Source organism: Paramormyrops kingsleyae, chromosome 9 (assembly GCF_048594095.1).
Source record: "Paramormyrops kingsleyae isolate MSU_618 chromosome 9, PKINGS_0.4, whole genome shotgun sequence".
NCBI classification, from domain to species: Eukaryota; Metazoa; Chordata; class Actinopteri; order Osteoglossiformes; family Mormyridae; genus Paramormyrops; species Paramormyrops kingsleyae.
The window spans coordinates 5,626,720-5,651,584 of record NC_132805.1 but is presented as its reverse complement, the minus strand read 5'-3'; the positions used below and the strand labels follow the sequence as shown (position 1 = coordinate 5,651,584).

Genomic DNA, 24,865 nt, shown 5'->3' with positions numbered 1-24,865 from the left:
AGTATCTGTCTACAGGGGACTGAGGCTGGACAAAGGCCACTCCATTTGTTCAGGTTAGGTTCTCAAAGGGTGCTGGACAGTCGCCTCCCAGTGGCCGACAGTGTGTATGGCGCATCCACAAACCGGAGGTCATGGAGGCCGAAGCTGAAGATGCCTTTCCAGGTTCAATCCTGGAAGCTATGCAGCGAAATCAACCTCCCAGATCAAACTGTGGCTCTAAAAGGCTGAGAGCACAAGGATGGTGAAGGAGGCGGAAGAGGGGTGTGGCTAAGGCACGGGGGCGAGCTTGCCATCGGTAAGTCACAGCTTTGCTGCTGGCGGCTGCCATCTTGGGGCTTCCTGAATGGAGGTGGTCGTAGCTGGCATGGGTCACTGGTCATCGTGCGCGGGGTGGAGAGGGGCAGGGGGAACACAGGGACGGGGGGTTTTAGCTGAGGTAGGGATCTCCTGAAAACGAGCAGCTGGCCAACGGCCATCTTAACGGCTCAGACGTTTTCGTCAGGCTGAGGTAGCTATCTTTGGAGGTATGGAATTTAGGGGGCGGGGAAAGAGGCGGGCCTGCTGCTTCTACAGCGACCCCATTCGCCTGTACACCAATCAGTCAGACTGTACGGTACTGCTCTTTATAAATTATGAAGCTTATACAACACATGACAAGACGTGAAGAATTCATCAAAAAGATGTTTAAAAATATTTGTAATTTAATTCTGTCAGACAGGGATCCTGTTCAGGATGTACCTCTCTTGTGCCTAGTGCTGTCTGGGATAGACTCAGGGCCTCAAGAGCACTGGCCAAGATAAACGGCTAGAGGATGCATAAATGGCTAGAGGATGCATAAATGGCTAGAGGATGCATAAACGGATGCAGGTATTCATCTATCGTATGTACAACAATCACCCTAAACTCAAACAGATGTTTTGAAAATGGGATCGTGCCTTTAAAATGTTGACAGCACAGCAGCAAAGGTACTCATGTTACCAAAAAGAGCCTTTTTGTAAGTGCACAATTTGGTTTTAGTAGATGCTTTGGTAATATTTACAGTGTATGTACTATATGACATGGTAGTAGAAAAAAACCCTTTGAAAATGGTGAAAAGGGGGTAAATAAATGTGAGTGTTCGGCGATTCCACATAAACTGCTCATCAACATGTACAGTAGATCCTTTGAATTTAAATGAATAAAACAAAAATACAAATGCTATCTTGCTTTGGTATAGTTAGAATGCGAATGATAGCCACTTAACCACAGAGAGTGAGAGTAAAATTCAGACGGCCTGGTTTCGAAAATACCCCCACGGGGGGGAAGGGGGCAGTGAGGTCACAGGTTTCTCAGTGGTGTCTGACTGACTGAGTACAGGCAAAGTAAGGAGCTGAGGCGAAGGTCGGCCCCCCGCTGGAGGTGGAGCATGAGGTGGGGGGGGGGGGGGTGCGGGGTGTTAGCCGGTGCCCGTGCCAGTCTGGCTTGATGGGTGCTGCTCGATGAGAACCTGGCATTGGGCTGGATGGCACTGCCTATCTCCACCCTGCACAAGAGAAACAAAGGGTGAGTATTTAGAGCCAGACAGAGTGTCGACACCCGGCAGTGTATCAGCGACCACTGGGGGGGGGGGGGTTAAACTAACAAGGAGTTTCTGTCTACATTGCTTTTCATACAGCATTAACTATTAACTGGCTTTGCTAAAATAAGGTTTTCATGATACATTGTAATTACTGATGAAGGTGCCGGGACTTGCAGTGTCGGCTGAATTCTCTCCTGCGTGGGGCTCACCTGAGGCACTAACTCAATGGCTTCCGGAGTCCGGGTGACCACCTCCTTCGGATCTCCACCTCTCTCTCCCTGATGGCCTCCTTCGCCTGCCTGAGGCACAGACCAGCTGTCCTGGGTTCCCTTCCTACAGAACAGACTGGAGGGGGGGGGGCAGGGATGCTGAGTCAGCCCCGTGGCTACAGCCCGCTTTACTCACATCTGATCAGGCTGTGCTCCAAGGCCTGTGTGCTATCAGGGTTGTATTTTATTATGAATATTCAGCATCACATCCATGGTGCACCTCAGCCTTGTGTCTCCTGCTGCCTCGGACTGGCTACAGACCCCCCAGTACCCTCACCTGGAAGGATATTACCCATAAGTACAAGAGCTCTTGTACATACCGTGTTGGGGAAGTTATTCACAAAAATAATCCGTGGAAAGTTCAGGTCAATCGGGTACGTGCGCTATATATAAATAAATTTATGTCCAGGTCACTTTCCCTAGATGAGGATGTAAGTCAATCTGGACGAATCTCGTTATCTCATTATAGGGGAGCAATCAGATAAACCGTACAACATAAGCAAAGGTGGACAGTTCAGGACCAGGAAGTAGAAATCCAGTCCAAGATTTTGTTCCAACCAACCAGTTGAGTCCTCTGTGACTGTGACTCTTTATACTCAACTGATTGGTTGAAACAAAACCTTGGTCTGGATTTGTACAAGCTGGACCTGAACTTTCCACCTGTCTGTAATGAATTCCTTTTGTGAGAACTTCCCCGGCACTGTGCACATAGCATGTTTTAACAACTCCACATCAGAAAGGCACTGGGAGTTACTTCACTGCTGCTGTTCACCCCTGGGGCAATGGGTTCCACTCCCGCATACACTGTTTGTAAGTAGTCGTTCCCCCCATGTTGTCTGGGATCCCGCCCAGAGTCAAACGACTTACGGGCATTTGGATCGGTGTCTATAAAATGCCTGCTTTGTTTGCCCTGCACGGCATCTAGGGTGTCCCTGTGCTGCCTGGAAACGGCTCCAGCCCCCCTCGGACCCCCTCGTGGGTAAGTGGATGGAAATCAGAAGCCCAGGACAGACAAAGCCTTGATTCTGTAATAGTATTAGGAACCCAAAGCTCTCACCTGCGTCGGTATCCAAACATGAGGAAAAGCACACAGAAGATGATGCAGGCCAGGGCAATGTGGATGCCCACCACGATGCCCGCCATGGACCCCTCCCCATCCTGCCTGCAGTTACACACCTTCTCACCACCTGAGCCAACAGAGAGGCGATGGTTAAGCCACGGCACACGGCACATTGTGGGGACCAAATGTTCCCCACAAAGCAATAAAAACCTGTTATTCTGATCTGTGAATGCAATCAAAACAGTAAAAATGGCAAAAGTCTTGTATTTTGTTTGGTTATTTATGGTTACGGTTAGGGCTGGGTGGGGTTAAGGTTGCCATGTTGGGATTAGAGTTTTCCCCATAGAGACGAATGCAGAGTCCCCACAAAGATATAATGACAAGCATCACCAGCTGAGGTACACAGCAGCCACACTGACATCCCTGATCTAAGCAGGGAAGGAGAGGAGCACCGCAGGCAGCCTCAAACACACCGGCACTCTAATTTCAGCACAAAGCGACTTTCTGCTGCACTGTCAGCCCCCCCCCTCCACCCACCCTCCATAGCCTCCCCCATGACAGTTTGATCTGCAGAACAGCTACGCTTCACTTTCGTTACAGGCGACCCATTTTCCAGGTGTAGAGACTAACGGTACAGGGATCCCTCTGTTTCCAAAAGTCTATACCAAGGTGCTCCTCTAGAAATTCTCCCGGCCTGTATCGTGTCTGAGCTCCAAGCTTAGCCGAACTGCTTCAGCCGGCCAGTAAACCGGAAGCCACCATTACCTGGCCTGCTACAGCACTGCTAAATGCCATCTATTTTTTGCAGTACTGCCCCCCCGAGAAATTTCATTGTAAGCAATCTTTCAGCATTGGGTTGACCGGTGTTTTTTGGGGCGCTCTAAGTTTTTAGATCCATACCTCCACGGACATGACAGAATCCATCAGCACATGGACACTTACCCATGCTGGACTTGCCACTACTGCTGTCCCCGGCCATGGACACCAGCTGCGTGGTGTCACTGCTGTCCCCGTTTCCGTTGTATGCCACTAGTTTCATTTCGTATATGGCTGTAGGCTCTGGAAGACGTGTAAGATGTCATTGCAGTGACAGAATCCATAGCCCGCTGCTCAGTACAGGTGACACACCAATCCGAAGTGAGGACGGCTTTCCATGAGTCTGTCTCATCCCTGGTCCTTTCTTAGTAATATCAGTAGTGTGCATGACTTAATAAATAAAAATACTATCCCAATAAGAAGCATAATCCCAAATTGGCTTTCAAACTAATCCCATTAGGCCATTTTTGCTGTAAAATACCTACTTCATCACAAACACAGTGGTAAAGGGTTTGTATGTAAAATTGCAAATGGGCTGTAATATCTCACTTTCCCAGTTTTTCAGGAATGCGTTTAGTTTATCATCAGTGTGAATTGTAACATAGTGGATGCAGCCTTCAATCTGCCACCTCTTTTTGTATTATTCTGTATAAATAATGTAGGAATGTATAAATAACAGACCCATGTAAAGCGCCTTAGGGCCTCTCTGTTATGAAAGGCGCTATATAAAAATAAACTGAATTGAACTGAATTGAATCATCATCATCGTCATCGTTCCCTGGGGGCTGAGGGGTCGGATCGACGTGCCGTTTCTCACAGACCTAGCTGCCCGATGACGTGCGTGGTGACGTGGGCCGGCAACACGATGGGCTCCTGGAAGTCCGGCTCTGGGACCCTGCGGAGGGACAGTCTGAAGCCCTGCACTCTGCCTGGCTTTCCGGGCGGCTCCCAGAACACCTGCATGGCCGTACCATTCAGCACCTTGGTGAAGAAGCTGGGGGCGGGGGGCACTTTGGAGGGGAGAGACAGAACCATGTGGAAATAAGAGGAATGAGTGAGAGAGAGAGAGAGAGAGAGAGAGAGATGCAAAGAAAAGGGAGAGGGGAGGAGGAAGGGAGACAAAACGTGAATCAGTAAAACGGTTACGCATAATCAACGATAACGTATCTTTATTGTCACTTTCAGCTGTACGACCTTAACGATGTCAGTGATAAACAGAATGTACGATAACGCGCAAGACAGCGCAAAACCTGGCAGCTACTTACCTCAAAATACTCAGAGCTGTTACTGCAGCAGAATGGGGCTCTACCAAATACCAGTGTGCTGGGCCTGAATGCTTATGCAAGCAGCATTTTTCAGGGTTTTTTTTTTCAGATTTTCTTTAAAAGATTAGCTGACACATGATTGGTGTCGTCTTTGTACTATGAGAGACGATGTGTTTGCAAGAAAAAAAATACTGAGAGGAGGAAGATGTGTATGTATTATTCAGGCAAGTCTGACCATTTTCGGGGGGGGGTTCAATACTTTTGCAAGGGACTGTAAATATGAATGTAAAAGACATTTTAAAGTGACAATTTGACAATGTGAAGTTTTTAAATTGAAACAGTTTGATGAGTGCAGCATGAGAGGAAAACATTTTATGCTATATTTATACTATACTCTAGACATGAACAGAGCGGTGAGGCCTACCTCCACCCAGCGTGGTGGCGATGACCGTCTGGGACTGCTGGCTGGCTCCCAGAGGAGAGTAGGCCTTCAGGTAAATAGAGTAGGTGATGGCCGGCTCCAGGTTGCTGATGTCATGCTGAAACGTGGTCTTACTGACCGCTTCCTGCAGCTCGCTGGTGTCCGGCTCTGTCGGAGGAGCATGCAGCGTCAGCAAGTGGTGAAATAAAGGAGGACACTTAACGAGCCCCATCCCCCCCCCCACCACGCTCCCCCCGTCCTCACCGCCGAGCTTGCGGATGTGCAGCACATATCCAATGATGCCGTCTGTGACCTCCACCGCCGGCTGCGCCCAGCTGAGCTGCAGTGCCGTGGTGGAGAGGGCGGTGGCCACCAGGGCCCGGGGGGCCTCGGGTAGCTCGGTGGCCGGGGACACCGCCAGGCGGGCGCTGGCCTGGTTGGTGCCGGCGCCGTTCTCGGCGATGCACTGGTAGATGGCCTCATCCTCCGAGGTGATGCGCGTCACGGCCAGAGTGCTGCGGACGCAGGAAAAGGTGAGGGATGAACACGGTCCCTGTGCCATAACACCAACACACACCCACCTTATGCTGCACACTCACAACCGATATTCATACATGCGTATTTCATACATGTTCTATGCATGTATATTTAACATTGTAGTATACTTTTATTTTTTTCTTTATTTTTTTTATCTATGGTGGATATGTATGAATATGCTTATGCATTGTGCAATTTTTTTTACTTTCTCCTTCATTGCAGCATCCGGAGGAGCGAACAAACCAAGAGTTTCATTGCATTGGCACTGCACATATGAGCATACGTCGCTTGAATGCCAGTAAAGGGTATCTGGATTGTGAGAACCACTGCAACGCTGCCACCAGCTGGTGAAAGAGTCTGCACTAAAACAATAGCGTGACAAAGGGCATTAAACCTGCATCGAGATTTACTGTTACATTTCATTACCTCCAGGGCAAAGGAACAGAGTATTCTGTTCATACTGTATCTTTATTGCGACTCCTCAGTACGAAAATTCCAGTAATATGTGATATTGTTTTATAGCCTGTACAGACCTAAAGTGCTGGTTTGCAGTTTTGTTTGTCTAAATCACTGAAAATGTGTTTTATATTATATATAGGCGTCTAAATAGACCAGTGTTTCAGTCTTTTAGATGAAAACAGTGGGATAATGTTTAATGTTTTAGTGAAGAAAAAGCAGTTTGCGCAAGCAATTCAGTAAGTTTACCTGTTTCTGGCATTTTCATACATATCTATAAATGCAAGATAAAAATTTAACACACCTATTATTATTGGTGACTTTGACATTATCTTTTGGGGTGAGGATCTTGCCGTTCTTCAGCCAGATCAGGTGAGGGTCCGGGACCCCCTGAGCCAGACAAGTGAACACTGCACTGCCTCCTGCTGGCTTGGAAACAGACTGCGGCCATTGCAGAAACTCAGGTGGAGCTGGGTAGGATCATAAACAGCAATAGAAACAAACTGGTTATTACATGTAAAAAAAAAAAAAAAACAATACCCCAATGGATTTATAAAGCTTAAATGCTCTGGCGATGCACATTTGTCATGTTTATAAGGCATTCTGCAGCTGAATTTAAATGAGAGTTGCTTGCAGTTAACAAACATGCCCACAGGTGGCAGCACATACCTTTCAGTGATGAGTAATATAGCTACACGAAGTGTGGCATCACTGATATTGCATAGAGCAGGTACTGCATTTGCCATTAGAAGCACATTTATCGGTATGCACAATAAGCCAGAGAGATGGACAGCAAGATCAGAGGTGCAGTGCATGGTCACCCGCCCCAGTAACAGCAGCCCTCAGCCCACAGTCTGCAGCCAGCTTTTGTCTGTTTCAAGTGGACACTCATATTCTGATATTTCTGATTTTTCTGCATACAGAAGATCATAGCAGGGCTGAATCTGACTGCTTCCATATTTGTCAAACATCATGTTATTCGAGGTTTCTGTGCAAATGCTTTATCTGTGAAGGGATCGAAGCCCAAAGCCGGACAGGCAGATGTAAAGTCCCCGGTCACTGGCAGAGAAGCGCGAGCCCCAGGTGGCACCTGGAGGAAGACGAGCGAGGGACCGGAGCAGAGTAGCACTTCCCACTCGACGCAGGGGACAGATGTGGGTTCAGCACTTGGCCCAGTACCCGGTCCAATAACAACACAATGGCCGTGTACATACGCGAGACCTGGAGCCACGGCCCTTTGCATCTCATTGATCTATTGCCATCCCTCCCCCCACTATAATAGCTTTCTCTTGGGCCTATTGTGAGGATGCTGGGAAGAGGGTCCTAGTGGAAGGGGGAGGGGAGGTTTGCTTCAATGGGGAGCCATTAATCAATCATGGGATGAATTTTATTCCTCTCCGCTTTCACCCCCAGGGCCCAGCCTCCCCTTTCTTTCTCAGATGAAAAAAAAATACATTATTCATTAGAGCAGTCCGTAAAATTCGCAAAAGTCGAACTTTAAAGAAAGTTTTTTTTTTGTCATCACTCGTTTCAACACTGTTAACCTTCAAATTCCGTGATACCAATTGCGCAATTTTTTTTTACTATACATATGTTGCAATTTTTATATAGGTGATGCGATTTTGATTCGTATTGAAACGGCTCCAGGGAAAGACATCAAACATCAAATTTATATTTAGAAGCTCGTGCTTTTCTCACCACGCTGTATGTTGCACTTAAGAATTCAGTTAAATGGTGTCAAAAATGTAAACAACTTTTTAATGAAATCAAGTTACACCAGTTTACTGATGTAACACAGGGTTACATCAGTAAACATCTCAGTTTTGGTACAGATGGAGTCACCCTGGTAAATGATGATATTTCACTGTCAGCAATGGAAATGCCACCATAGCAAAACTTCTGAAAATGTGTATTTTAACCTGAGGTTTAATGATATGAAGGTTGTAGCCTTGAAATCCTTCAAGGGTCCAGCTAAGAGAATTCTCTCAACTACAGCCCCCACTTTTAAAACAAAACATGGTTGTTTAACCACTTCAGGACGAATGGAGTTTCCTTAAAGGAGCCATAAAGACTTTCTAACACCACGAGGAAGATGATGACAGAAGAAGAAACTTTAAACAATTACAATTTTATCACAGAGAGAAAAAAACAGTTTGATATTAAATGACATAAACCAGTCTATAAAAACAGGTTGCCTTAGATCTGCAACACATTTCAGTAAAGGTAGTTTTGCCCAATGGGAACAGTGCAGGATTCCTGCCTCGATATTTGGTCTCTGTTTACTAACTGAAAGTGCAACAGCACACCTCCAGCGACCCAGGGACAAGCAGGGTTAGGCTGAGGGCTGCTAGTTTCCCCACAAGCAGAAGATAGATTCAGCTGATTGTGAGGCTGAATGCAGAACTCTCTGGGACTCTATAGAGCCTCTGAATTAGAGTCTGAAGAAAGGGGGGGGGATGTCAGAGCCAGGGGTGAGGGGGTGTCGGGACGGGCCTGTGTAATGAATCTAGCCAGTAAGACACGCTTCCATCCCCTCGAGAGCACTTCACACTTGAACTTTACTGGAATCGTTTATCTGTGAGTTGGCCATCCCGTCCAAAACAGTCAGACCAATGAGGGTCAGATGTGCCGAACCTGGGCAGCTTTGGTTTATCTCTCTAATTCTCTCTATGACGCACTCTGTCCATCATCGAGGCACCAGATTATTGTTCATCCGTACCAGACTTTGAAGACTGACTCGCCTGTGTTCCTGGACGCTCGGATCACACTGTGCTGCCTGGGACAGGCTGCAGGCCCCCCCCCCGAAACTGTGACCAGAATGAAGGTTTATGGATGGATGTTCAGGATGACGTCCATTCAATAGTGCCGCCGTAACGTTCAATTAAAACCAGCAGAGAACAACACACCCAAGCAACAGACCCCCTGAAGTTGAACGTCTCTTTGGAGAAGATCATACGGCCCGACTCTCTCCGCTCACAAAGCTCCTCGTTCCTTTGTATCCTGTGCTCTCTCAGCGTCTGATGACCCTGAACTTGACAGTCGCTCAGTTCTATCCCTGAACATTGACTGCCAGCTGAGAGATACAGACCCGAGAGGGGTATGATGAGGTGAAGACCATCACCTCGCCGCCTGCAGCCATCAATCTTCTACACAGGCCTCGCTGAAGCAAACCTTTCCAGCCTGACCCCCCCCCCGCCACACCTCCCAATCACAACTCTTCCCCGGATCGTCACAGCCCCACCACCCACCAAAGCTGTTTCCCTCTGCCTTGTGGGAAAGAAGGGTGGAGGTCAGAGGTCAGGGGTGATCCTTCACTCTGACACAATTACCCCCACCACCCCCCCGTTCTCTGTTCCGTGCTTTCTCTTTCTCTCTCTCTTTTCCTTAGTCCCTCAGACGGCCACCTATTGTCCCCATGCTACATCTGTCCCAGCAGTCTCGCTCTCAACCTGCCTGTAGGATGGCATTCAATATCCCCTATGACCGTGACCACAGGACCCAGACCAGACCGGGGACAGGGGGTGTGGCAGCGTCTAGGAGGCTGAAAGGACAGACCAGATCGCCTTGGGGGGGTGGAAATACATAAACAGGCCCGGGCCAGACAGACCTTAAACTTGAATTTGCAAGACAGCCAGCATAAGGCAAAGGCTGTCCAAGTTCACAGTGTTTCCTGAGTTAGCAGGCAGATGGCGTACATATAGAAAATGACCTACACTCACACACAGAAAACACTAATAAATATGTGTCCTAAGTAATAAAGACCGCTCACCCAAACCAGGAGATAAAATATACCTTATTTACACGACCATATCGCATTTCTTATTTTTATCAAATAATACCAAGTTGGGTATATCATACATATATACATATAGTTTTGTGAATGGTTAGTCAATTACACATTACTCTGTAAAAGTTTTAGGCAGTCAAAGGAAATGATCTTCATGTTGGTGGAAAATTATGATGTTTGTCAAAATGTGTTAGTTTAATCAATATCTAAACCTCTCCTAAAGTCAACCCAATGATATGTACAAACCATGCAATACAGCCATGAATTTTTTGATTGAACCACTAGTGCACCATGTTCAGCTAATCAATATCCCACCAAGTCATTTAACTAATTAAGTTAATTAATTAATTGAGCAGGTGGTGAATTGTAACAAATACATGGAATGTCCCTGAGGAGAGGTTTGGGAACTGAAGCGGTGTTCATTTAGCCATCCAGCGAGATTATGTTTGAAGAATGAAGGAAATTATTCTTAGTTTTTATTGTTTTACTGTTACTTTGGACATATTCTAATGTTGTAGTTTTTCTAGGCAAATATATACATAGCACCCAGATAAATAGCTTTAAACATTTTCTTTGACTGCCAAAGATTTTTGAAAAGCACTATATTCAAGTACTAAAAACAGTTTTTTTTACTGCGGGACAACTGAAATATATCTGCAGTGAAGGTGAAACACAGAAGCGCAGAGACGAGGAAAAGCAAAGAGGAGAGAATACAAAGATCTGAGCCTGGAACAAGGAGTGAGGTACGATTCAGACGTATTGATGTCCATTCAGGATGCATGGAGAAGCATGTAAGACCTTAAGGTCCGAGAAACGCTCTGGATGAAAAGCTAAGGGCCTTTGTTCCTTTTTTGCCCAAATCAATAAATTAATGAATATATTAGACACCGACACTCCTTTGTGGAGGATTGATAAAGGGCACTATCGATTGTTTGGGTCAAGGAGCAGCCAGTGGCCAGAGGAAGACACAAAGCGACTGAAACTCGCCTGTTTTTTTTTTCCATGCAGTTGATAAAAATGTTGAAAGAGACAGAATTGCAAATGTACCCTTACACTGTAAATTCACATAGTAGCAAACAAGTCTGTGGTATGTGCATGTACTAATGTCTATAAATACGCTGCTTTACCTGGCTGTCAACAGCAGTCCATAATTACCAGCAAAACACACATCCGCCGTGATGTATGGATGCGGCGCATGTCCGCCTGTATGCCGAGGGACCCTGTCAGTCTGCAGACGTGTGACATGGGGGTGCAGCTGGGGCAGCTGGAGACGCATCCATGCGTCAGCTTCATTACAAAAACCGTCAGGTCAAAGGGCAGCGGCTGAGCCCCGTCCCACTCGTCCCTAAGGTCACGGCCGTATCCAGGGCTGGTTAATATAGTCTGGCCTGTCCCCTCCCCCTGTGCTCATTAATTCGTCCCCACCCCCACAACCATGACCTTCTGTCTCTGCTGAGTACTGCTGCGGTGGATGGAAGAGGGAGCCCATTCAGAGCGACCACACAGGGGTTCGCGTTACAGCTTGGAGGATCAGGCCAGGATGAGGAAACCTAGAGCAGACTGGTTACCCTCAACTGAAAGGACCTTCAGTTGGAACAGGATCATCAGTTAACGGGCCAGTTCACCTCAAACCCAAAGATATGTTCTAGAGGGGCTTGAGTGCTATCTATACATCTAGGTTGTTCTGCTGGAAGATGCCTAGTTTTGGAGATACTGGCCATAAAAATGTCAGGATGATAATGCGACTGAATGGCATTCTTCCTGTGCCAAAAAAAATACATGAGAAAAATTCAACAGCAGTGTCTCTTACGAGAAATCATGACCTGGTTACGAAAAATAATCCACATTCCTACGGCCGATATCCTCAAAACTCCTAGTAGAACAACCTAGATGTATAGATACCACTAAAGCCCCTCAAAACATATCTTTTTGTCAGTTTTGGGGTGAACTGTCCCTTTAAGAGTCAACTTTGAGAGTTCATTTGATGGTTGACCCAGACGTTAATGTAGTTTGGGCCTGTCATCGGAAGGTTGCTGGTTCAAGTCCCAATTTCAGCAGAATAGGCATATCTCCGTGGGGCCCTTGAGCAAAGTCCTTAACTGGATAAACTGCTGACCCTGCACTTGAACCCCAAGCATTGCTCTCAGCTGTGTATATATGCAGTATATATATATATACTGTATGTGTGTGTGTGTGTGTGTGTGTGTGTGTGTGTGAGCTGTCTCAAAGGAGAGATGGGATATGTGAAATGAAGCATCCCAATGTACCTGTACTTGTGCAAATAAATCATTATCATCATTCCGCTTCACCATGGGGGGCTCACCTTGCACGACCAGCCTGCCCAAGGCGGTACGCCTCATCCTCGTGCCCGGCCGGTTGGCGGAGCACACGTAGACCCCCGAGTGCTGCAGCGACACGTCGGAGATCATCAGGTTGCCTGTTCCCAGCACCTGGATGCCCTCCACTCCAATGGACCGGCCGTCTGTGGGGAAATCGCGCAGGGGGGGGGGGAGACTTCGGAGTCAGGCCAGGGCCACCAGTCACAGCAGGAACCACTGAGCAGCACCATGCAAAGGTCTCAGGCAGCCCAAGAAAATCATGTTCAAATGATCTTCATGTTGGTGTAAAACTACAACATTATCTCTCTGTGGCCATTTCAAAACCTTGTAATGTCACCCCAAGATTTGGAGCAACCATCCATTTTTCCAGGCATTTGTTGACTCAAACACTAGCCTGTCTGGCTAATCAATACAGAATCCATCCATCCATTTTCCAACCTGCTTATCCTACTGGGTCGTGGGGGGTCTGGAGCCTATCCCTGAAGCAATGGGCATGAGGTAGGGAACAACCCTGGATGGGGGGCCAGCCCATAACAGGGCACACACACACCATTCACTCACACAAGCACACCTATGGGCAATTGAGTAACTCCATTTAGCCTCAGCATGTCTTTGGACTGTGGGGGGAAACTGGAATACCCAGAGGAAACCCCACGATGACACGGGGAGAACATGCAAACTCCACACACATGTAACCCAGGCAGAGACTTGAACGCAGGTCCCAGAGGTAACCACTGCACCACCATGCCGCCCCCTCAATACAGAATCATTTTATTAATTAATTAATTGAGCTGGTGGTTAAATTTAACGAATACATGGAATGATTTGGGTGCCCCTGAGGAGAGGTTTGGGAACCAAAGTTCTTCTAGCCATCTAATGAGATATCGGGAACTCTTTGGGGAACACAAGAAATTTTTGTTGTCTTTAACATTGTTACTGTTTATCTTCATATATTCTATTGTTAAATAGTTTATTTCACTGACAACGTAAGACTTTTTGCACAGTCCTGCATGTGTTTCGCCGTTGTTGCCATGAGAAGTGACCCTATAGGTGAGCAGCGAGTCTCACCGAGTCGACTCCAGGACACTATGGGCCGCGGGTTCCCCGTGGCGATGCACTCCAGGATGGCTGTCTGGTGCACCGTCAAGGTCAGGTTCTGGGGGCCCGACAGGATCACCGGTTCCTTGTACAGCCGAGGAGCAGCGACTTCAGGAGGGCAGGGAGGAGGAGGGAGCGAGAGATGAAGAGTGAGCGAGGAGGCTCCAGAGACTGCCAAAGCGTGACGCTTTAACACTCTCACTCTGATGACACAGAGTTCTCTGTTTCAGTTCTCGTTAACGATAAAGACCCGGGCGTGCGACAGTGCGCGGGCTGGACAGGACGCCCACCGGTGACTTGGAGCTGGGCCTCCAGGCTGTAGCGGGTGTTGGCGATGTTGGAGGCCATGCAGCGGTACACCCCGCTGTCCTCACGCCTCACACCCGAGATCTGCAGGATGCCGATGGGGAGCAGGGTGTACCTGGGGGGGGGGGGGGGGACGTGTCAGCACTGCGAAGAGGACACAGGAGCATCGCGGGCCACGGGGAGGGACAGCAGTGGGAACCCTGTGTGTATGTCCAGATATACCTTACCTTGTGGGGACCAAATGTCCCCACAACACGATGAAAACCCATTTACTTGGCCTTATGGGAAAACTCAACTGTCTAAAAATCTGTGACTGCGATCAAAAATGCAAAAATTCTTGTATTTTGTTTGGTTAGGGTTGGGTAGGGGTAAAAGTTGTCATGGTTAGGATTAGCATTTGTCCCATAGAAATGAATGAGCGGTCCCCACAAAGATATGACTACAGGTCTGTGTGTGTGTGTGTGTGTTACCTGCTATTCCCAGTGCTGATGGCGGTCCTGTTCCTCTCCCAGGTGATATTGGCCTCCGGGATCCCGTTCACCTGGCAGTGGAACCGCGCCACTCCGCCCTGCTCCACCGTCATTGACTCTGGGTGCAGGTGGAACTTGGGAAGAGCTGCCACAGGAGAGACGACCCTGAGAAACTGCCCCCCGGTGTGTCTTCAGCGCCATTTTACCACAGTCAGACCTTTGTTCCCCATCTCCCACTCAGGTAACGATACCGATCCCGCCCCTCCAGGATTTCAGTAAACCTATCAGCATAGCCAACAGCAACACAATTTTTTCCCCTCTGAATCGATACGTGTGTTGTTCATGGTGCAGGTCGTCTTCAAATTAAAGTGCGTCGCCATGGTAACCGCTTGCCCAGAGGAAGAAGCACCATCCAACCTAGTGACAGCCACATTTCTGTGGAAACCCCCTTAACCCCCCACTGGTTTTATTTGGCTAAAGGGGGTCTAGGGTGAATGGGTGAGGGAAAAGGTCACTTATTCCTGCAAATGGGACTGAGAATGTTATTGAACGTGCTTCTCCCCACGTTTTGAGCCAGTAAGGTGAAGATGGGGCAAAGGATATAGAAAATGACACCAAAAGAACCTGAGATGTTTCTACTTTCTTGTCCCAGTACTTCACCCTTTCAAATATTTCAAATATTCATGAACATGCAAATTGAAACTTTCTTAAATGTTTCTGTATGTGCTGCATAGTTAAATTAAGTCAGCTTCAGGAAGGAATCTTACAAAGGAGCCCCCAGATGTTTTAACTCCCGTGCATAATTTTACATAATTTTACAAGCCAGTGGGAAGTTAAAACCACAAGCGTTTGGCCAGTGTTAGCAAAAGTGCTCAGTTGGAAACAGAGGAGTGTAAAATGACAGGATAAACCCACAGGAAGAGTGTAATCATCTAGAGGAGTGTTTGAATGTTTGGACGGACAGAGTCCAGTGCCAGTGCCACTGCACTCACATGCCAGCTGAACCCGAGCTTTGCGGCTGACCAGCATCCCATAGCGGTTCTGTGCCGCGCAGTCGTATTCGCCGGCGTCGGTGTCGTCACTCTCCCGCCGCTTCTGGAAGTTCTTAATCAGAAGCGTCCCATTGGCCAGCACAATGGCCCTCTCCCCCGTAGGCACGGGTACCCCGTTGCGCCGCCATGTGACAGAGGTTGGCCCTTCGCCCTCCACCTGGCAGTGCAGCATCAGGGGCCGGTCCCGCACTGCGATGACGTCACTGGGCTCCGTGAGGAAAGCCAGCTCTGAGGTCTCAGCCACGCCTGCGGCACAACAGTTTCATGATCAGCCTCGGATCCAATGAGATTGCGTTACACAAAATCGTATCGATAACATATAGATATAATGTATCTGTCGAAAAAGACGATTGGCCACTGGCAGCTCGATCATGGCTGAAAACGTCAAATCAGCATTACGAAGGAAGCAGTTTGAGGCTGTCTACATGTCATGCCAGGACATCTCGAGGTTTGCATGAAGCTCTTTGTCAGGGTTTTAATTGACTGAAGTTCACAAGGGTTGGTTTTAAAACAAACGGTTTGACTGTCTTGATGTAGCATCTCCGGACCAAGGTCCATCAACGCGCCAGTGGTCGAGTGGAGGACATCATCTGTGCTGCACTCTTTGTGGCTGACCAGAGGAGCATTTTGCGTCATTATGTGGTAAATTTGCTAGGACATTTCTCAAAGGTTTGCCACCAACCAATGTTATCAACAGAAGCGATTCCAGGACATCACACCATCTCCAAGACTGTCATCACCTCATGTCATGTGCTCGCCGCAAAATATCACACCATGATAACGAAGACCAGTTACAAAGATATGTGGAGGGGAGCTGTCCGCTCAGGAGGCATCATTTGACAAGATTTTCCCACAAAGCCTTCAGCTCCATAATGGGAAGCCGGCGATGAAAGCCATAATGAGATTAACTCAAAATAAAAATGTGCGGCATTCTCGCGGAAAGTCGGTAACATCGGCACTTCTTCCTTTGACGATGAAAGCAATATGTGCTGCCCTTCAGTTCTTTGAACACGCATGTATACAGTGCATTATCTGTTATTATAAACGTTAAGCTTTGAAGTCAAATTCTGTCTTTGATGCGGTTATACACCCCGTAGAGAGGAAGAGGAAACTTCTGAAACAGAATAAATTACGCTTTAATACTTGTTATGTTTCATTTCTGAAATATGACTTTGTCAGCCTGAAAATTATTTATCGCCACGGTCATTACGGCCAACACAATGCTAATGACAATGGAATAAAGGAAAATTAATAGCATACACAAAGGCGGCCTTCTCTCCCCGTGTCTCTGGGTTTACATCTCCGTTACGGCCTGGGTTTTGGCTCAACCTGCCGCTCATTTGCTTGATAGAGCCTTAATTACAGCTGGAAATCAGTCATGTTCACTTGGGATGAAGAGGACCAGGGGCGGCTGCTCACACAGGCCCGGCGGCTCTGCAGCGCCACTTAAAAGCCCATGAAGGGCTGGCTGAATGGGACCGGGGAGAGATGCGTGACTCCCTAACTCATCCCCACAAAGCAGGCCCCTGAAAAGTGAGACTCGCCTTTCCCTGCAAAATGGGCTCACCGCTGCGTTCACTGGTAACAGCTCCGCTCTTGGGGGAACAGAGACTCAGCCCATACTGGGGTGGGGGGCAGGCAGGAGACAACAGCACAGAAGGGGGCCTCAAAACAGATGCGTGCAGTTGGGAGGGGAGGACAGAGGGCTGTTTGCATAAATTTTTCAGGGGTGAACTTGCACTTGACACCATTCCCCCGGCTGACTGATAGCTCTGTTAGTGTTGCCCTCGTCCTCCGCGAGATCTACAGCGCCCCCCCCCGCTTCATCTCCCAACCTCTTTACAATGGGGGTGGGGGGGCAGATGCCATGGAGCCATTGAGCCAGAGAGGCCTCCACAATGACTAGGCTGGGGAAGAGGAGACCGAGGACTGGGGGGTCAAGTTAAGATGACTTCTATTGAGATGAGTTTGGGGGGGTTGCAGTCTACTGATGGCACGCCACCCCCCCCTCCCCCACAACCCCCCCAACCCACCCGCCTGGCCCCCAAGTCTCATCAATGCTCGCACGAAGGAAACATCTGCCCCCCTTCTTAGCAATTCTCCCACACCCCCCCCCACTTCAGATTCTCCCTTTCACTCAAACTTGGGGGTGAGTTTCCCATGCCACCCGATCACTCAAACCAGCCCCCCCCCCCCCCCACGACCCATCCCACTGCCAGACACACCCGCGCCCCCCCGCCCCATTCTCCTTACCAGTTGAGGGGGGGCAGAGACTGCAGATTCACCCTAGTCCGTGAGTCACGGCTATGACCCCTCTAATGTCCATCGCCCCTCCCACAGCTGTTATGGAAATAATCTGGGCCTGAGGAATCGAAAGTTGCACTTGAACTTGCGCAATGAGATGTGAAATTGGGGGGCTTTTTCCACCTTCTGCCAGTCCTGCCTTCTGAACCCAGCAGTCCCAGCCCCCCAACCCCCTCCCCCAACTCAGAAAATCAAAAAAAAAAAAAATCATAATAATTCAGCCAAACAGCACTCTGCTCTCACACATGAAATCGATAGAGCTTCAGATGATCAGCCTCCACTGCTGGTTCCCTGGTTTTCCATCCACACCTCGCATCGTCAGTCCTCTTCAGTGAACCCGGAGCCCTGTCATCACCTGGTCCAGACAGCTGTCTGCCAGACATCCCAATTACCGCTCTTATACTTGATTTTGCACGTATCCTCCTGAAAACCAGCAATTCGTTTTTGTCCACTGCATAGGCCATTATGTTTTTTTCTCATATATCTCCAACTACATGTGCCACTCTATAAACTCCTGTTGTTTCTTAAAGAGGACAGTTAGGGCTTTAAGATGACAGTACATATGGGAGGATGGGGGGGGCGCTTTTTACCATCCCAACCTCTGGAGGACATAAGTGCATGGTTTTTCCCCACAGCAAAGGGGGAGTGGCATGCTGAACTGGACATTTTACTGGCTGGGTAAGAAGCAGGACAGGACACCTCACGTTAAAGAAGACAAAACTGTTAAATAAATTTGAACTCGCTTTGATTTTTTTTCCCCAACCACAAAATCGACTACAAATCTATGTAGCTCCAGATTTCCAGCAAGAGAACTTTTTCACAGAACATCCTCACCAAATTTTTCTAGTAAGATATTTCAGGGTATGATAAATTTACAGGGCATTTTGAGCGATCAAATACTATTATACTTGAGCTACACGCTAAATCGCTGCTCTTTGCAAAGTCACACACTGTGGGCTGTATTCTGATGGCGCTCCAGTCTGCCGAGGTGTTAATGAGGTCGTCCCAAGCAAGACCTTCATCACACGGCACATGCTGTGACCTTACGCTGTGACCTTACGCTGTGACCTTACGCTGTGACCTTACCAGCTATGTGTCCTCTGTCACACACCGGGAAGTGACACTCTAAAGGGGTGATTCGGGCACAGTGATGGTTTTAGATACCTAGAATATGGGTTAAAAATACCTACTATAGGACAGGCGTAGCTTGTTTTTGGTGCATCAGGGACAAATGACTAGACTGTTTGGGAAGGATCATGTCACAACTTTAACTCCATCACAGCTACAGCAGACTCAACCAGAAGTTTTCATTCAGGCTTAGATGTTTTCATTTATTTACAGCAGGACCGACGTTTTCACAACACATGTATTTTCCAATTGCTGCCCCCCCCCAGGCCTCTGACGTATCTTTAGACTCTTGTGCTCCGGGTGTGATTGAGCGTGCGACCGTGGGGATGAATTCGCCCCCCATCTGGGTGTGAATAATGAGGAAAGGGGTTCAGGGCAGTATCCCGAACAGTGGGACCCTCCCCGCCCCACCTCTCCCCCCCCCCCCACACACACACTGCCACGATCCCAGTCAGTGACCTCAGTCCCTCGGGGGTCATGAGAGAGTTGGTGTGGAGATGGAGGTGGAGGACAGCTTCTGTTTGGTCACCTCCGCCCCCGCTTCCCCCATTGTCTCCACGGCTGCCCGTGAACTTCTCAGCCCATTGTCATCGCCGCGGCGTTAAGCCCCCCCAGGAAAACGAAAAGGGGCTTCAGGGTAGCCAGGATAAGGCAAACACTACCAAATCCCCTCATTGATTGCATCCTCTCTCCCTGCGTCTCTCGTGGATGCGAGCAGGAGCCAGTAAACCCTGAGTATCAACCAGGATCTGAATCCTAAATCGGCCAAACGCTCAGTTCTGCTCCCCTCTGCTTTATCTAACTGAAGCATACAAAGAGGGAAAAAAATACTCCTTCAATTTCATGTTGGGTAGTTAAGCAGGGAATCCCATAGTACAAATTTCAAGGACCTGCATCTGTATTCAGAGATTTGAAGATGATTCCACAACACTGCCCTATACTTGAGACAGAAATTTCATCATCACTAAATATTTGAGGGTTACGGACTTTAAAATATAACTTAGCATGGAATATGCATGCCTTTTAAATGATAATTTAAACTGCGACCCTACAAAATACAGGCATATAAAGGAGTAGGGGTTCAGTTCATATATTTGTATTTCAAACAAAACTGGTTAAAGGTTTTTTTTCCCATAAATGAATTCCTCAAACGGTTTTCAAAAGTGCATTTTTAATTTGGCTGATCAAAAAAGCCCCCCCCCCCCCCACCAAAAACCTTTATGTAAACTTTCTTTTCTCCCCCCACCTCCCCCCCCCCCAACCCACCCGAAAATGTATTACAGGCCTTTGTGAGGATTACACATGCATATGCACCCTGAGAATCCCTCCCCTTTTCACTCCCACCCTCCCATTATCCCCATTAAAGCGGCTGGAGGACTGACGTAAACAATGGCTGAAAGCGGGACGTGCAGGGAAGGCATCGGAGACCTGGGAGAGGCATTCCAATTGCGGCACAGCATGCAGTGTACAGTGAAGGCCTCAGGCTTTGTGTCCGTAATGGGAGTTAAACTCCCTCTCTTCTGGGCCGCTGTGGGCTCTTTTAAGGCGCACGTTGCAAACAGGCTAATATAGGACGAGCGCCATTGTTTACGAGATTGATCATCATTAACTAGAGGCTGCTAAATTCAAAGTTGTGTAAACAGGAAACCGTTCCTGAATGAAAGCCAAAGACTAGAATTCCCAGCCTCACAATTACTTACCCTCGCCCCAGGAAACGTGATTGGCTGACCAAGGAAACACTCTAATTAATTACAGCGCTATCTGGATTTGCATGAACCCCATTCAATTATTTTCGTTAGTGTAGATCTTTTCCTCAGTGATTCAAGGAGGGTTTTTTTTTTAATTTTATCAATTAAACGTTATAGGCAATAAAAAATGTCTGTGGAATACATGCTGTGGAACATCGGGGATTTAGACTCATCATTAAACATCAGACTTCAAGCACTACGCTTAACATTTACCTGTTAGGTCAGCTTGACATTTTCCAAATTAAGCATAAGGCTGAGTGAGTGTACTTCCCTTTTAACACATGACAAGTTGAGAATGAAGGAGAAGAGTCACAAAATGAACCAAAAATGCTCACAGCTAAGAAGCTACTGAGTGACTATTAGCTACAAGCACACTGGTTTATCGAGGCTCCTGTCTAGTTCTCATTTATCCAACATGGTACCATGTGCAGTTTTTGTTACAGTCTTTAATTCAAATTGAGCCTGGTGTTTCTTAGGGACAATCAAAGTTACACTCAAGAACACATGCTGCACGATTTAAAAAATGTGCAATAAAAACAGTGACGATCAACTGGTATTCCTCTTGTAATGAATCAGAAAAATGATTTTGGCATAACAAATACTGGTATTATTAACCCTTTTTAACTTTTAAACTTACACCAAAATTTTCCTCCAGTGTCCATGGCTGGTTTTATAATAAGTCAGATTTTTGGACGATATTGTCTGCTGGTCCACATCTGTTCATCTACACCATGGTATCAGAGCAACATCAAATAATGAAGATATTTTAATCTTTGGAGCTCAGTGCATATTTACACAAACTGATAGCAAATAGAGACATCGCACTGCTTCACTGCAGGAGAGCGGGGGGGGGGGGGGGGGGGCTGATTTGTTTTGATTTAAGACTTGTGGATTATCCCGCTGAATCAGACCAGTGTCTTGTTGAATTAAAATCACCCTATATGTGCCTAGACTCCGTATATGCAGACATGGTCCAGAGCGGCTGAGGGAGGATTACTGTCCTCCTTAATAAGATCTCAATCTGAGGAGCCTCACAAAACACCAGCTCTGTGCAACTGAAGGTGTGAGGTTGGGGCTTTTCTCATTGTCTACCAGTCCGTCCCCCAGCGACTCTGCTGTCCAGGAGTGGGATTCACAGGCTAATCTGCTTTGGTCTCAGCACCCACCTCCACGCCAGGCAGGCCAGAGATGACGCTCATCACTTTGCCCTCTGCTTTAGGGACACTGGCAATACCCTTGTGTTTTAGTTTCTGACTCTAACTGGGATTTGGAAAAGGAGTTCCCTGAAATGGGTGGTTCCAATGGTTGGACTGGAGCAACCGCTCCCTGTAGCAGGTGTGGTTTTTCGCATCACTAGGTCCAAACAATAGTTTGTAATATTATTATACTCATTATGTGAACTAATAAAGTCCATTACCAGTTTAATAATTGCTTAAATGTCTGGTTTCTTGGGCTTCCTCGTGTTAATGAGCAGCACTCATTTTTTTTTTTATTATTTGCCTAATGAAAATTTGAGGTCTTATGACTTGAGATACCGAGATACCTTTAAAATTAATCCTTGTAACAGACACGAGTCAAATTTCCTTGGAAGAGAAAATGGCGCATATTCATCCTGCCGCGATTAGAAATAAACCTCTTGAATATATAAAATGGAAAAGTTTAAAAAGAGGTGATGCATGTGAATTGCTGTAACAAAGGAATTACTTAAGAGTTCGTTTCTCTAACTGGCATAAAAGTGTCGTGATGACTACGAAAAGACATGTTTTCACTTCTACAAAACTCAAAAGAATCCTAATAACTGGTTATACAAATCACATACATGTATAACCACATATCACATATTTACGCCCACAAACACTGGTTTATCGAACATCTTACATAATACGGAGGTTTCATGTTCCGCTCAGTGTCCCGTTTCTCCTTATGCAGAGTTTAACACAAACAAACCAATATAATAATCAAACAAATAAATAACACATCGTTGAACGGAAGTGCGAATTTCCCACAAATAATCAGATATCAGGGAGGACACAGCAGGTGGGCGATGATGGTTATCAAAATTAATATAAGGTAATGCAACAGTTTTATTTATTTAGTTTTATTACAAAATTTGATATTGGCTAAGCTTCGTCAAAATGTGGAGTTTAATAAGCAGCACATATAAAAAATGAAGTTCTTCTTTATATTAGGTTATACGTCCTGAAAAACGTTAATTAGCTAATTCCCAGTCTCATTTTCTTTCTAACACATTATACAAGACGCTATCATTTCGTTTTATCGCACCAAAACACAGGATATATATAATTGTAAAGGCTGGGAGGTGGCATTTGGGAATTAACCGCAGAATACTATTTATAACACTAAGTATACTGAGTACCTACGTCATTATAAAACAGAATAAACCTGGAGGCGCAGAAATCGCTGCAGTGCGCTCAGAGCCTCTTTGTGCGCTTCGCTTACGCGAACTTGGGCTTAAACTACGGACTTGAGATTGTCTCTTGAGATAGTCTGTTTTCTTCAATGCGAGAGAAGAGTTGCATTTAACAATTAAGAGACGGAATTTAATGGCTAAATAAAATGGAATGAATTACTAAAGCCCATTCTGTAAAACTGGCAACCCACCCAGTGGATTTAACAAGTCACCATATTACTGAATTGTTTTCTCTAGCCCACAGATGATTAAACGGAAACTACCATTTAAATTGTTTCTATTTAATTTAATTTGCTGTTTTTGGGAGTAAAACTGGAACATAAACTACTGGTTATAAAAGTAATCAAGGCTGATTACCGCAGGTGACAGACACTAAATATGGTTGATTTTATTTTACTCCCTCTACATTGCCAACATTTTCCACACTCAAAACCAGATCTCTGTCCATCCTAAACGCCCATCGCATGTGTTTATTTTTGTTCGACCTTTAGGTTTCAAAAAGAAAATTAATGCAAATTACAAGAAGAGATCAGTCCCGGCTCATTTTCACAAACGTCGCTCGTAGCTGTAACGGCGCTTTTAACTTTCAACACCAACACCTTACATTACATATTTTCGAATCAGTTAATTTCGCAGAAGATATGCAGCACAAAAAGTTATATAAAAACCAAATGAGTTTAACAGACAGTACCGTACCGTGTCATCCATCCTTTTCAACCAACATTTTCTTTCAAAACGAAAATTGTGCTTAGATAAATTTCATAATTAAAAACAACTTACTTGAATCGAAGACCAGCAGTGAAAATACCAGCAGCATGCAAAAGGTGTTCATGATGGAGAAACAAATCCAGTATCAGGTCTATAAACAACTGGGTCTATGGAGAAACCCTTTAGAAAATTACATTTGAACCAACGGAAAGTCTTGGCTATAAAAAATTCAACAAGGTTAAATGCAAAACATATAATGGTCACAAGTCTTCTAAACGATCTTTTCGATATGCACAGAAGGAATTTCATTCAAGAATGCATCTTTGCGTTTATTTTATTTCTCTTGCTCAGCGATCGCCAGAATAGGCTGCTGGCCCCGTCCGAAACCACTTTGAGAATGGTCCAAGCCTCAGTTCAATAGGACCCCCGCAAGGGACGGCGAGCATTAGTTATGCAGCGTTATTGTTGTCCCCGCTAACACACGATCGATGAATGGGCATTGATACGACACTGTCCGCGAGCGGAGGCAGGTTTGCGGGCAGTGAACCAATGACAGGCTGCGAGGAGGGCGGCGCCGCGCGCGCACGCCTGCAATAAAGGCTCCGCGTGTCTGAATGGGAATCCGACGGCGTCCGCGAGAGTCGTCGTGTCTTAGTGTGTGTTTAGGAGGCTTTTTGTGTTTTGCATAGTTTTAAACTTTCTCCAATACATAATCTGTGATTGACAAATTTACAGAGGGCAACTGAAAGTCGGGGGTTGCTGACTCGCCTTTTGCGGATTGCTTAATAGCAAACTTTAAAACTACGGAGATCCACAAAGTGCATTACACTGACTGTACTCACAGTACTGGGGCATGTATTTTAATTTTAGCCCGTTTTCCCCTCGGTTGTCCACAGTTCAATAGGCCGAATTTGATTCAAACAACTATATTGTTTCTTCTTAATCTTAACTGATGTCGTCTAGGTTCTGACACCTATAGGCCCCGAAGGACACATTCCATATTGATTTCTCTGTACCCTCTGAGGTACGGAAGTGTAGCGGTTTGACTGTGACCATAAGCAGCTAACTGACGACCAAATAAAAAACCCAGTTTTTGAGCTCTACCGTTGAAC

General features: G+C 46.6%; 1 protein-coding gene across 1 annotated transcript; it reads right to left on the bottom strand.

Moving 5' to 3' along the window:
- Positions 1–1,419: 1,419 nt before the first annotated feature.
- LOC111838465 (immunoglobulin superfamily DCC subclass member 3-like) lies at positions 1,420–23,928 on the bottom strand. Its single transcript, XM_023801480.2, has 14 exons — positions 23,826–23,928; positions 15,375–15,680; positions 14,383–14,527; positions 13,897–14,027; positions 13,577–13,714; positions 12,493–12,651; positions 6,687–6,852; positions 5,654–5,904; positions 5,393–5,557; positions 4,525–4,713; positions 3,830–3,946; positions 2,885–3,014; positions 1,768–1,903; positions 1,420–1,522 (listed from the first exon to the last, which is right to left on the bottom strand). Exons 1-14 carry the CDS (start codon positions 23,875–23,877, stop codon positions 1,436–1,438), a joined length of 2,172 nt encoding a protein of 723 aa, XP_023657248.1. The 5' UTR covers positions 23,878–23,928; the 3' UTR covers positions 1,420–1,435.
- Between the last annotated feature and the right edge of the window lie 937 nt (positions 23,929–24,865).

Bases quoted from the DNA above. Each gene is read 5' to 3' on its own strand.
- LOC111838465 (XM_023801480.2), bottom strand. From the start codon at position 23,877: ATGAACACCTTTTGCATGCTGCTGGTATTTTCACTGCTGGTCTTCGAT. The intron at 14,028-14,382 runs GTAACACACACA...CCCCCCCCCCAG, and splicing joins ATCAGCACTGGGAATAGCAG to GTACACCCTGCTCCCCATCG. The intron at 1,523-1,767 runs GTGAGCCCCACG...TCTCTTGTGCAG, and splicing joins CCATTGAGTTAGTGCCTCAG to GGTGGAGATAGGCAGTGCCA.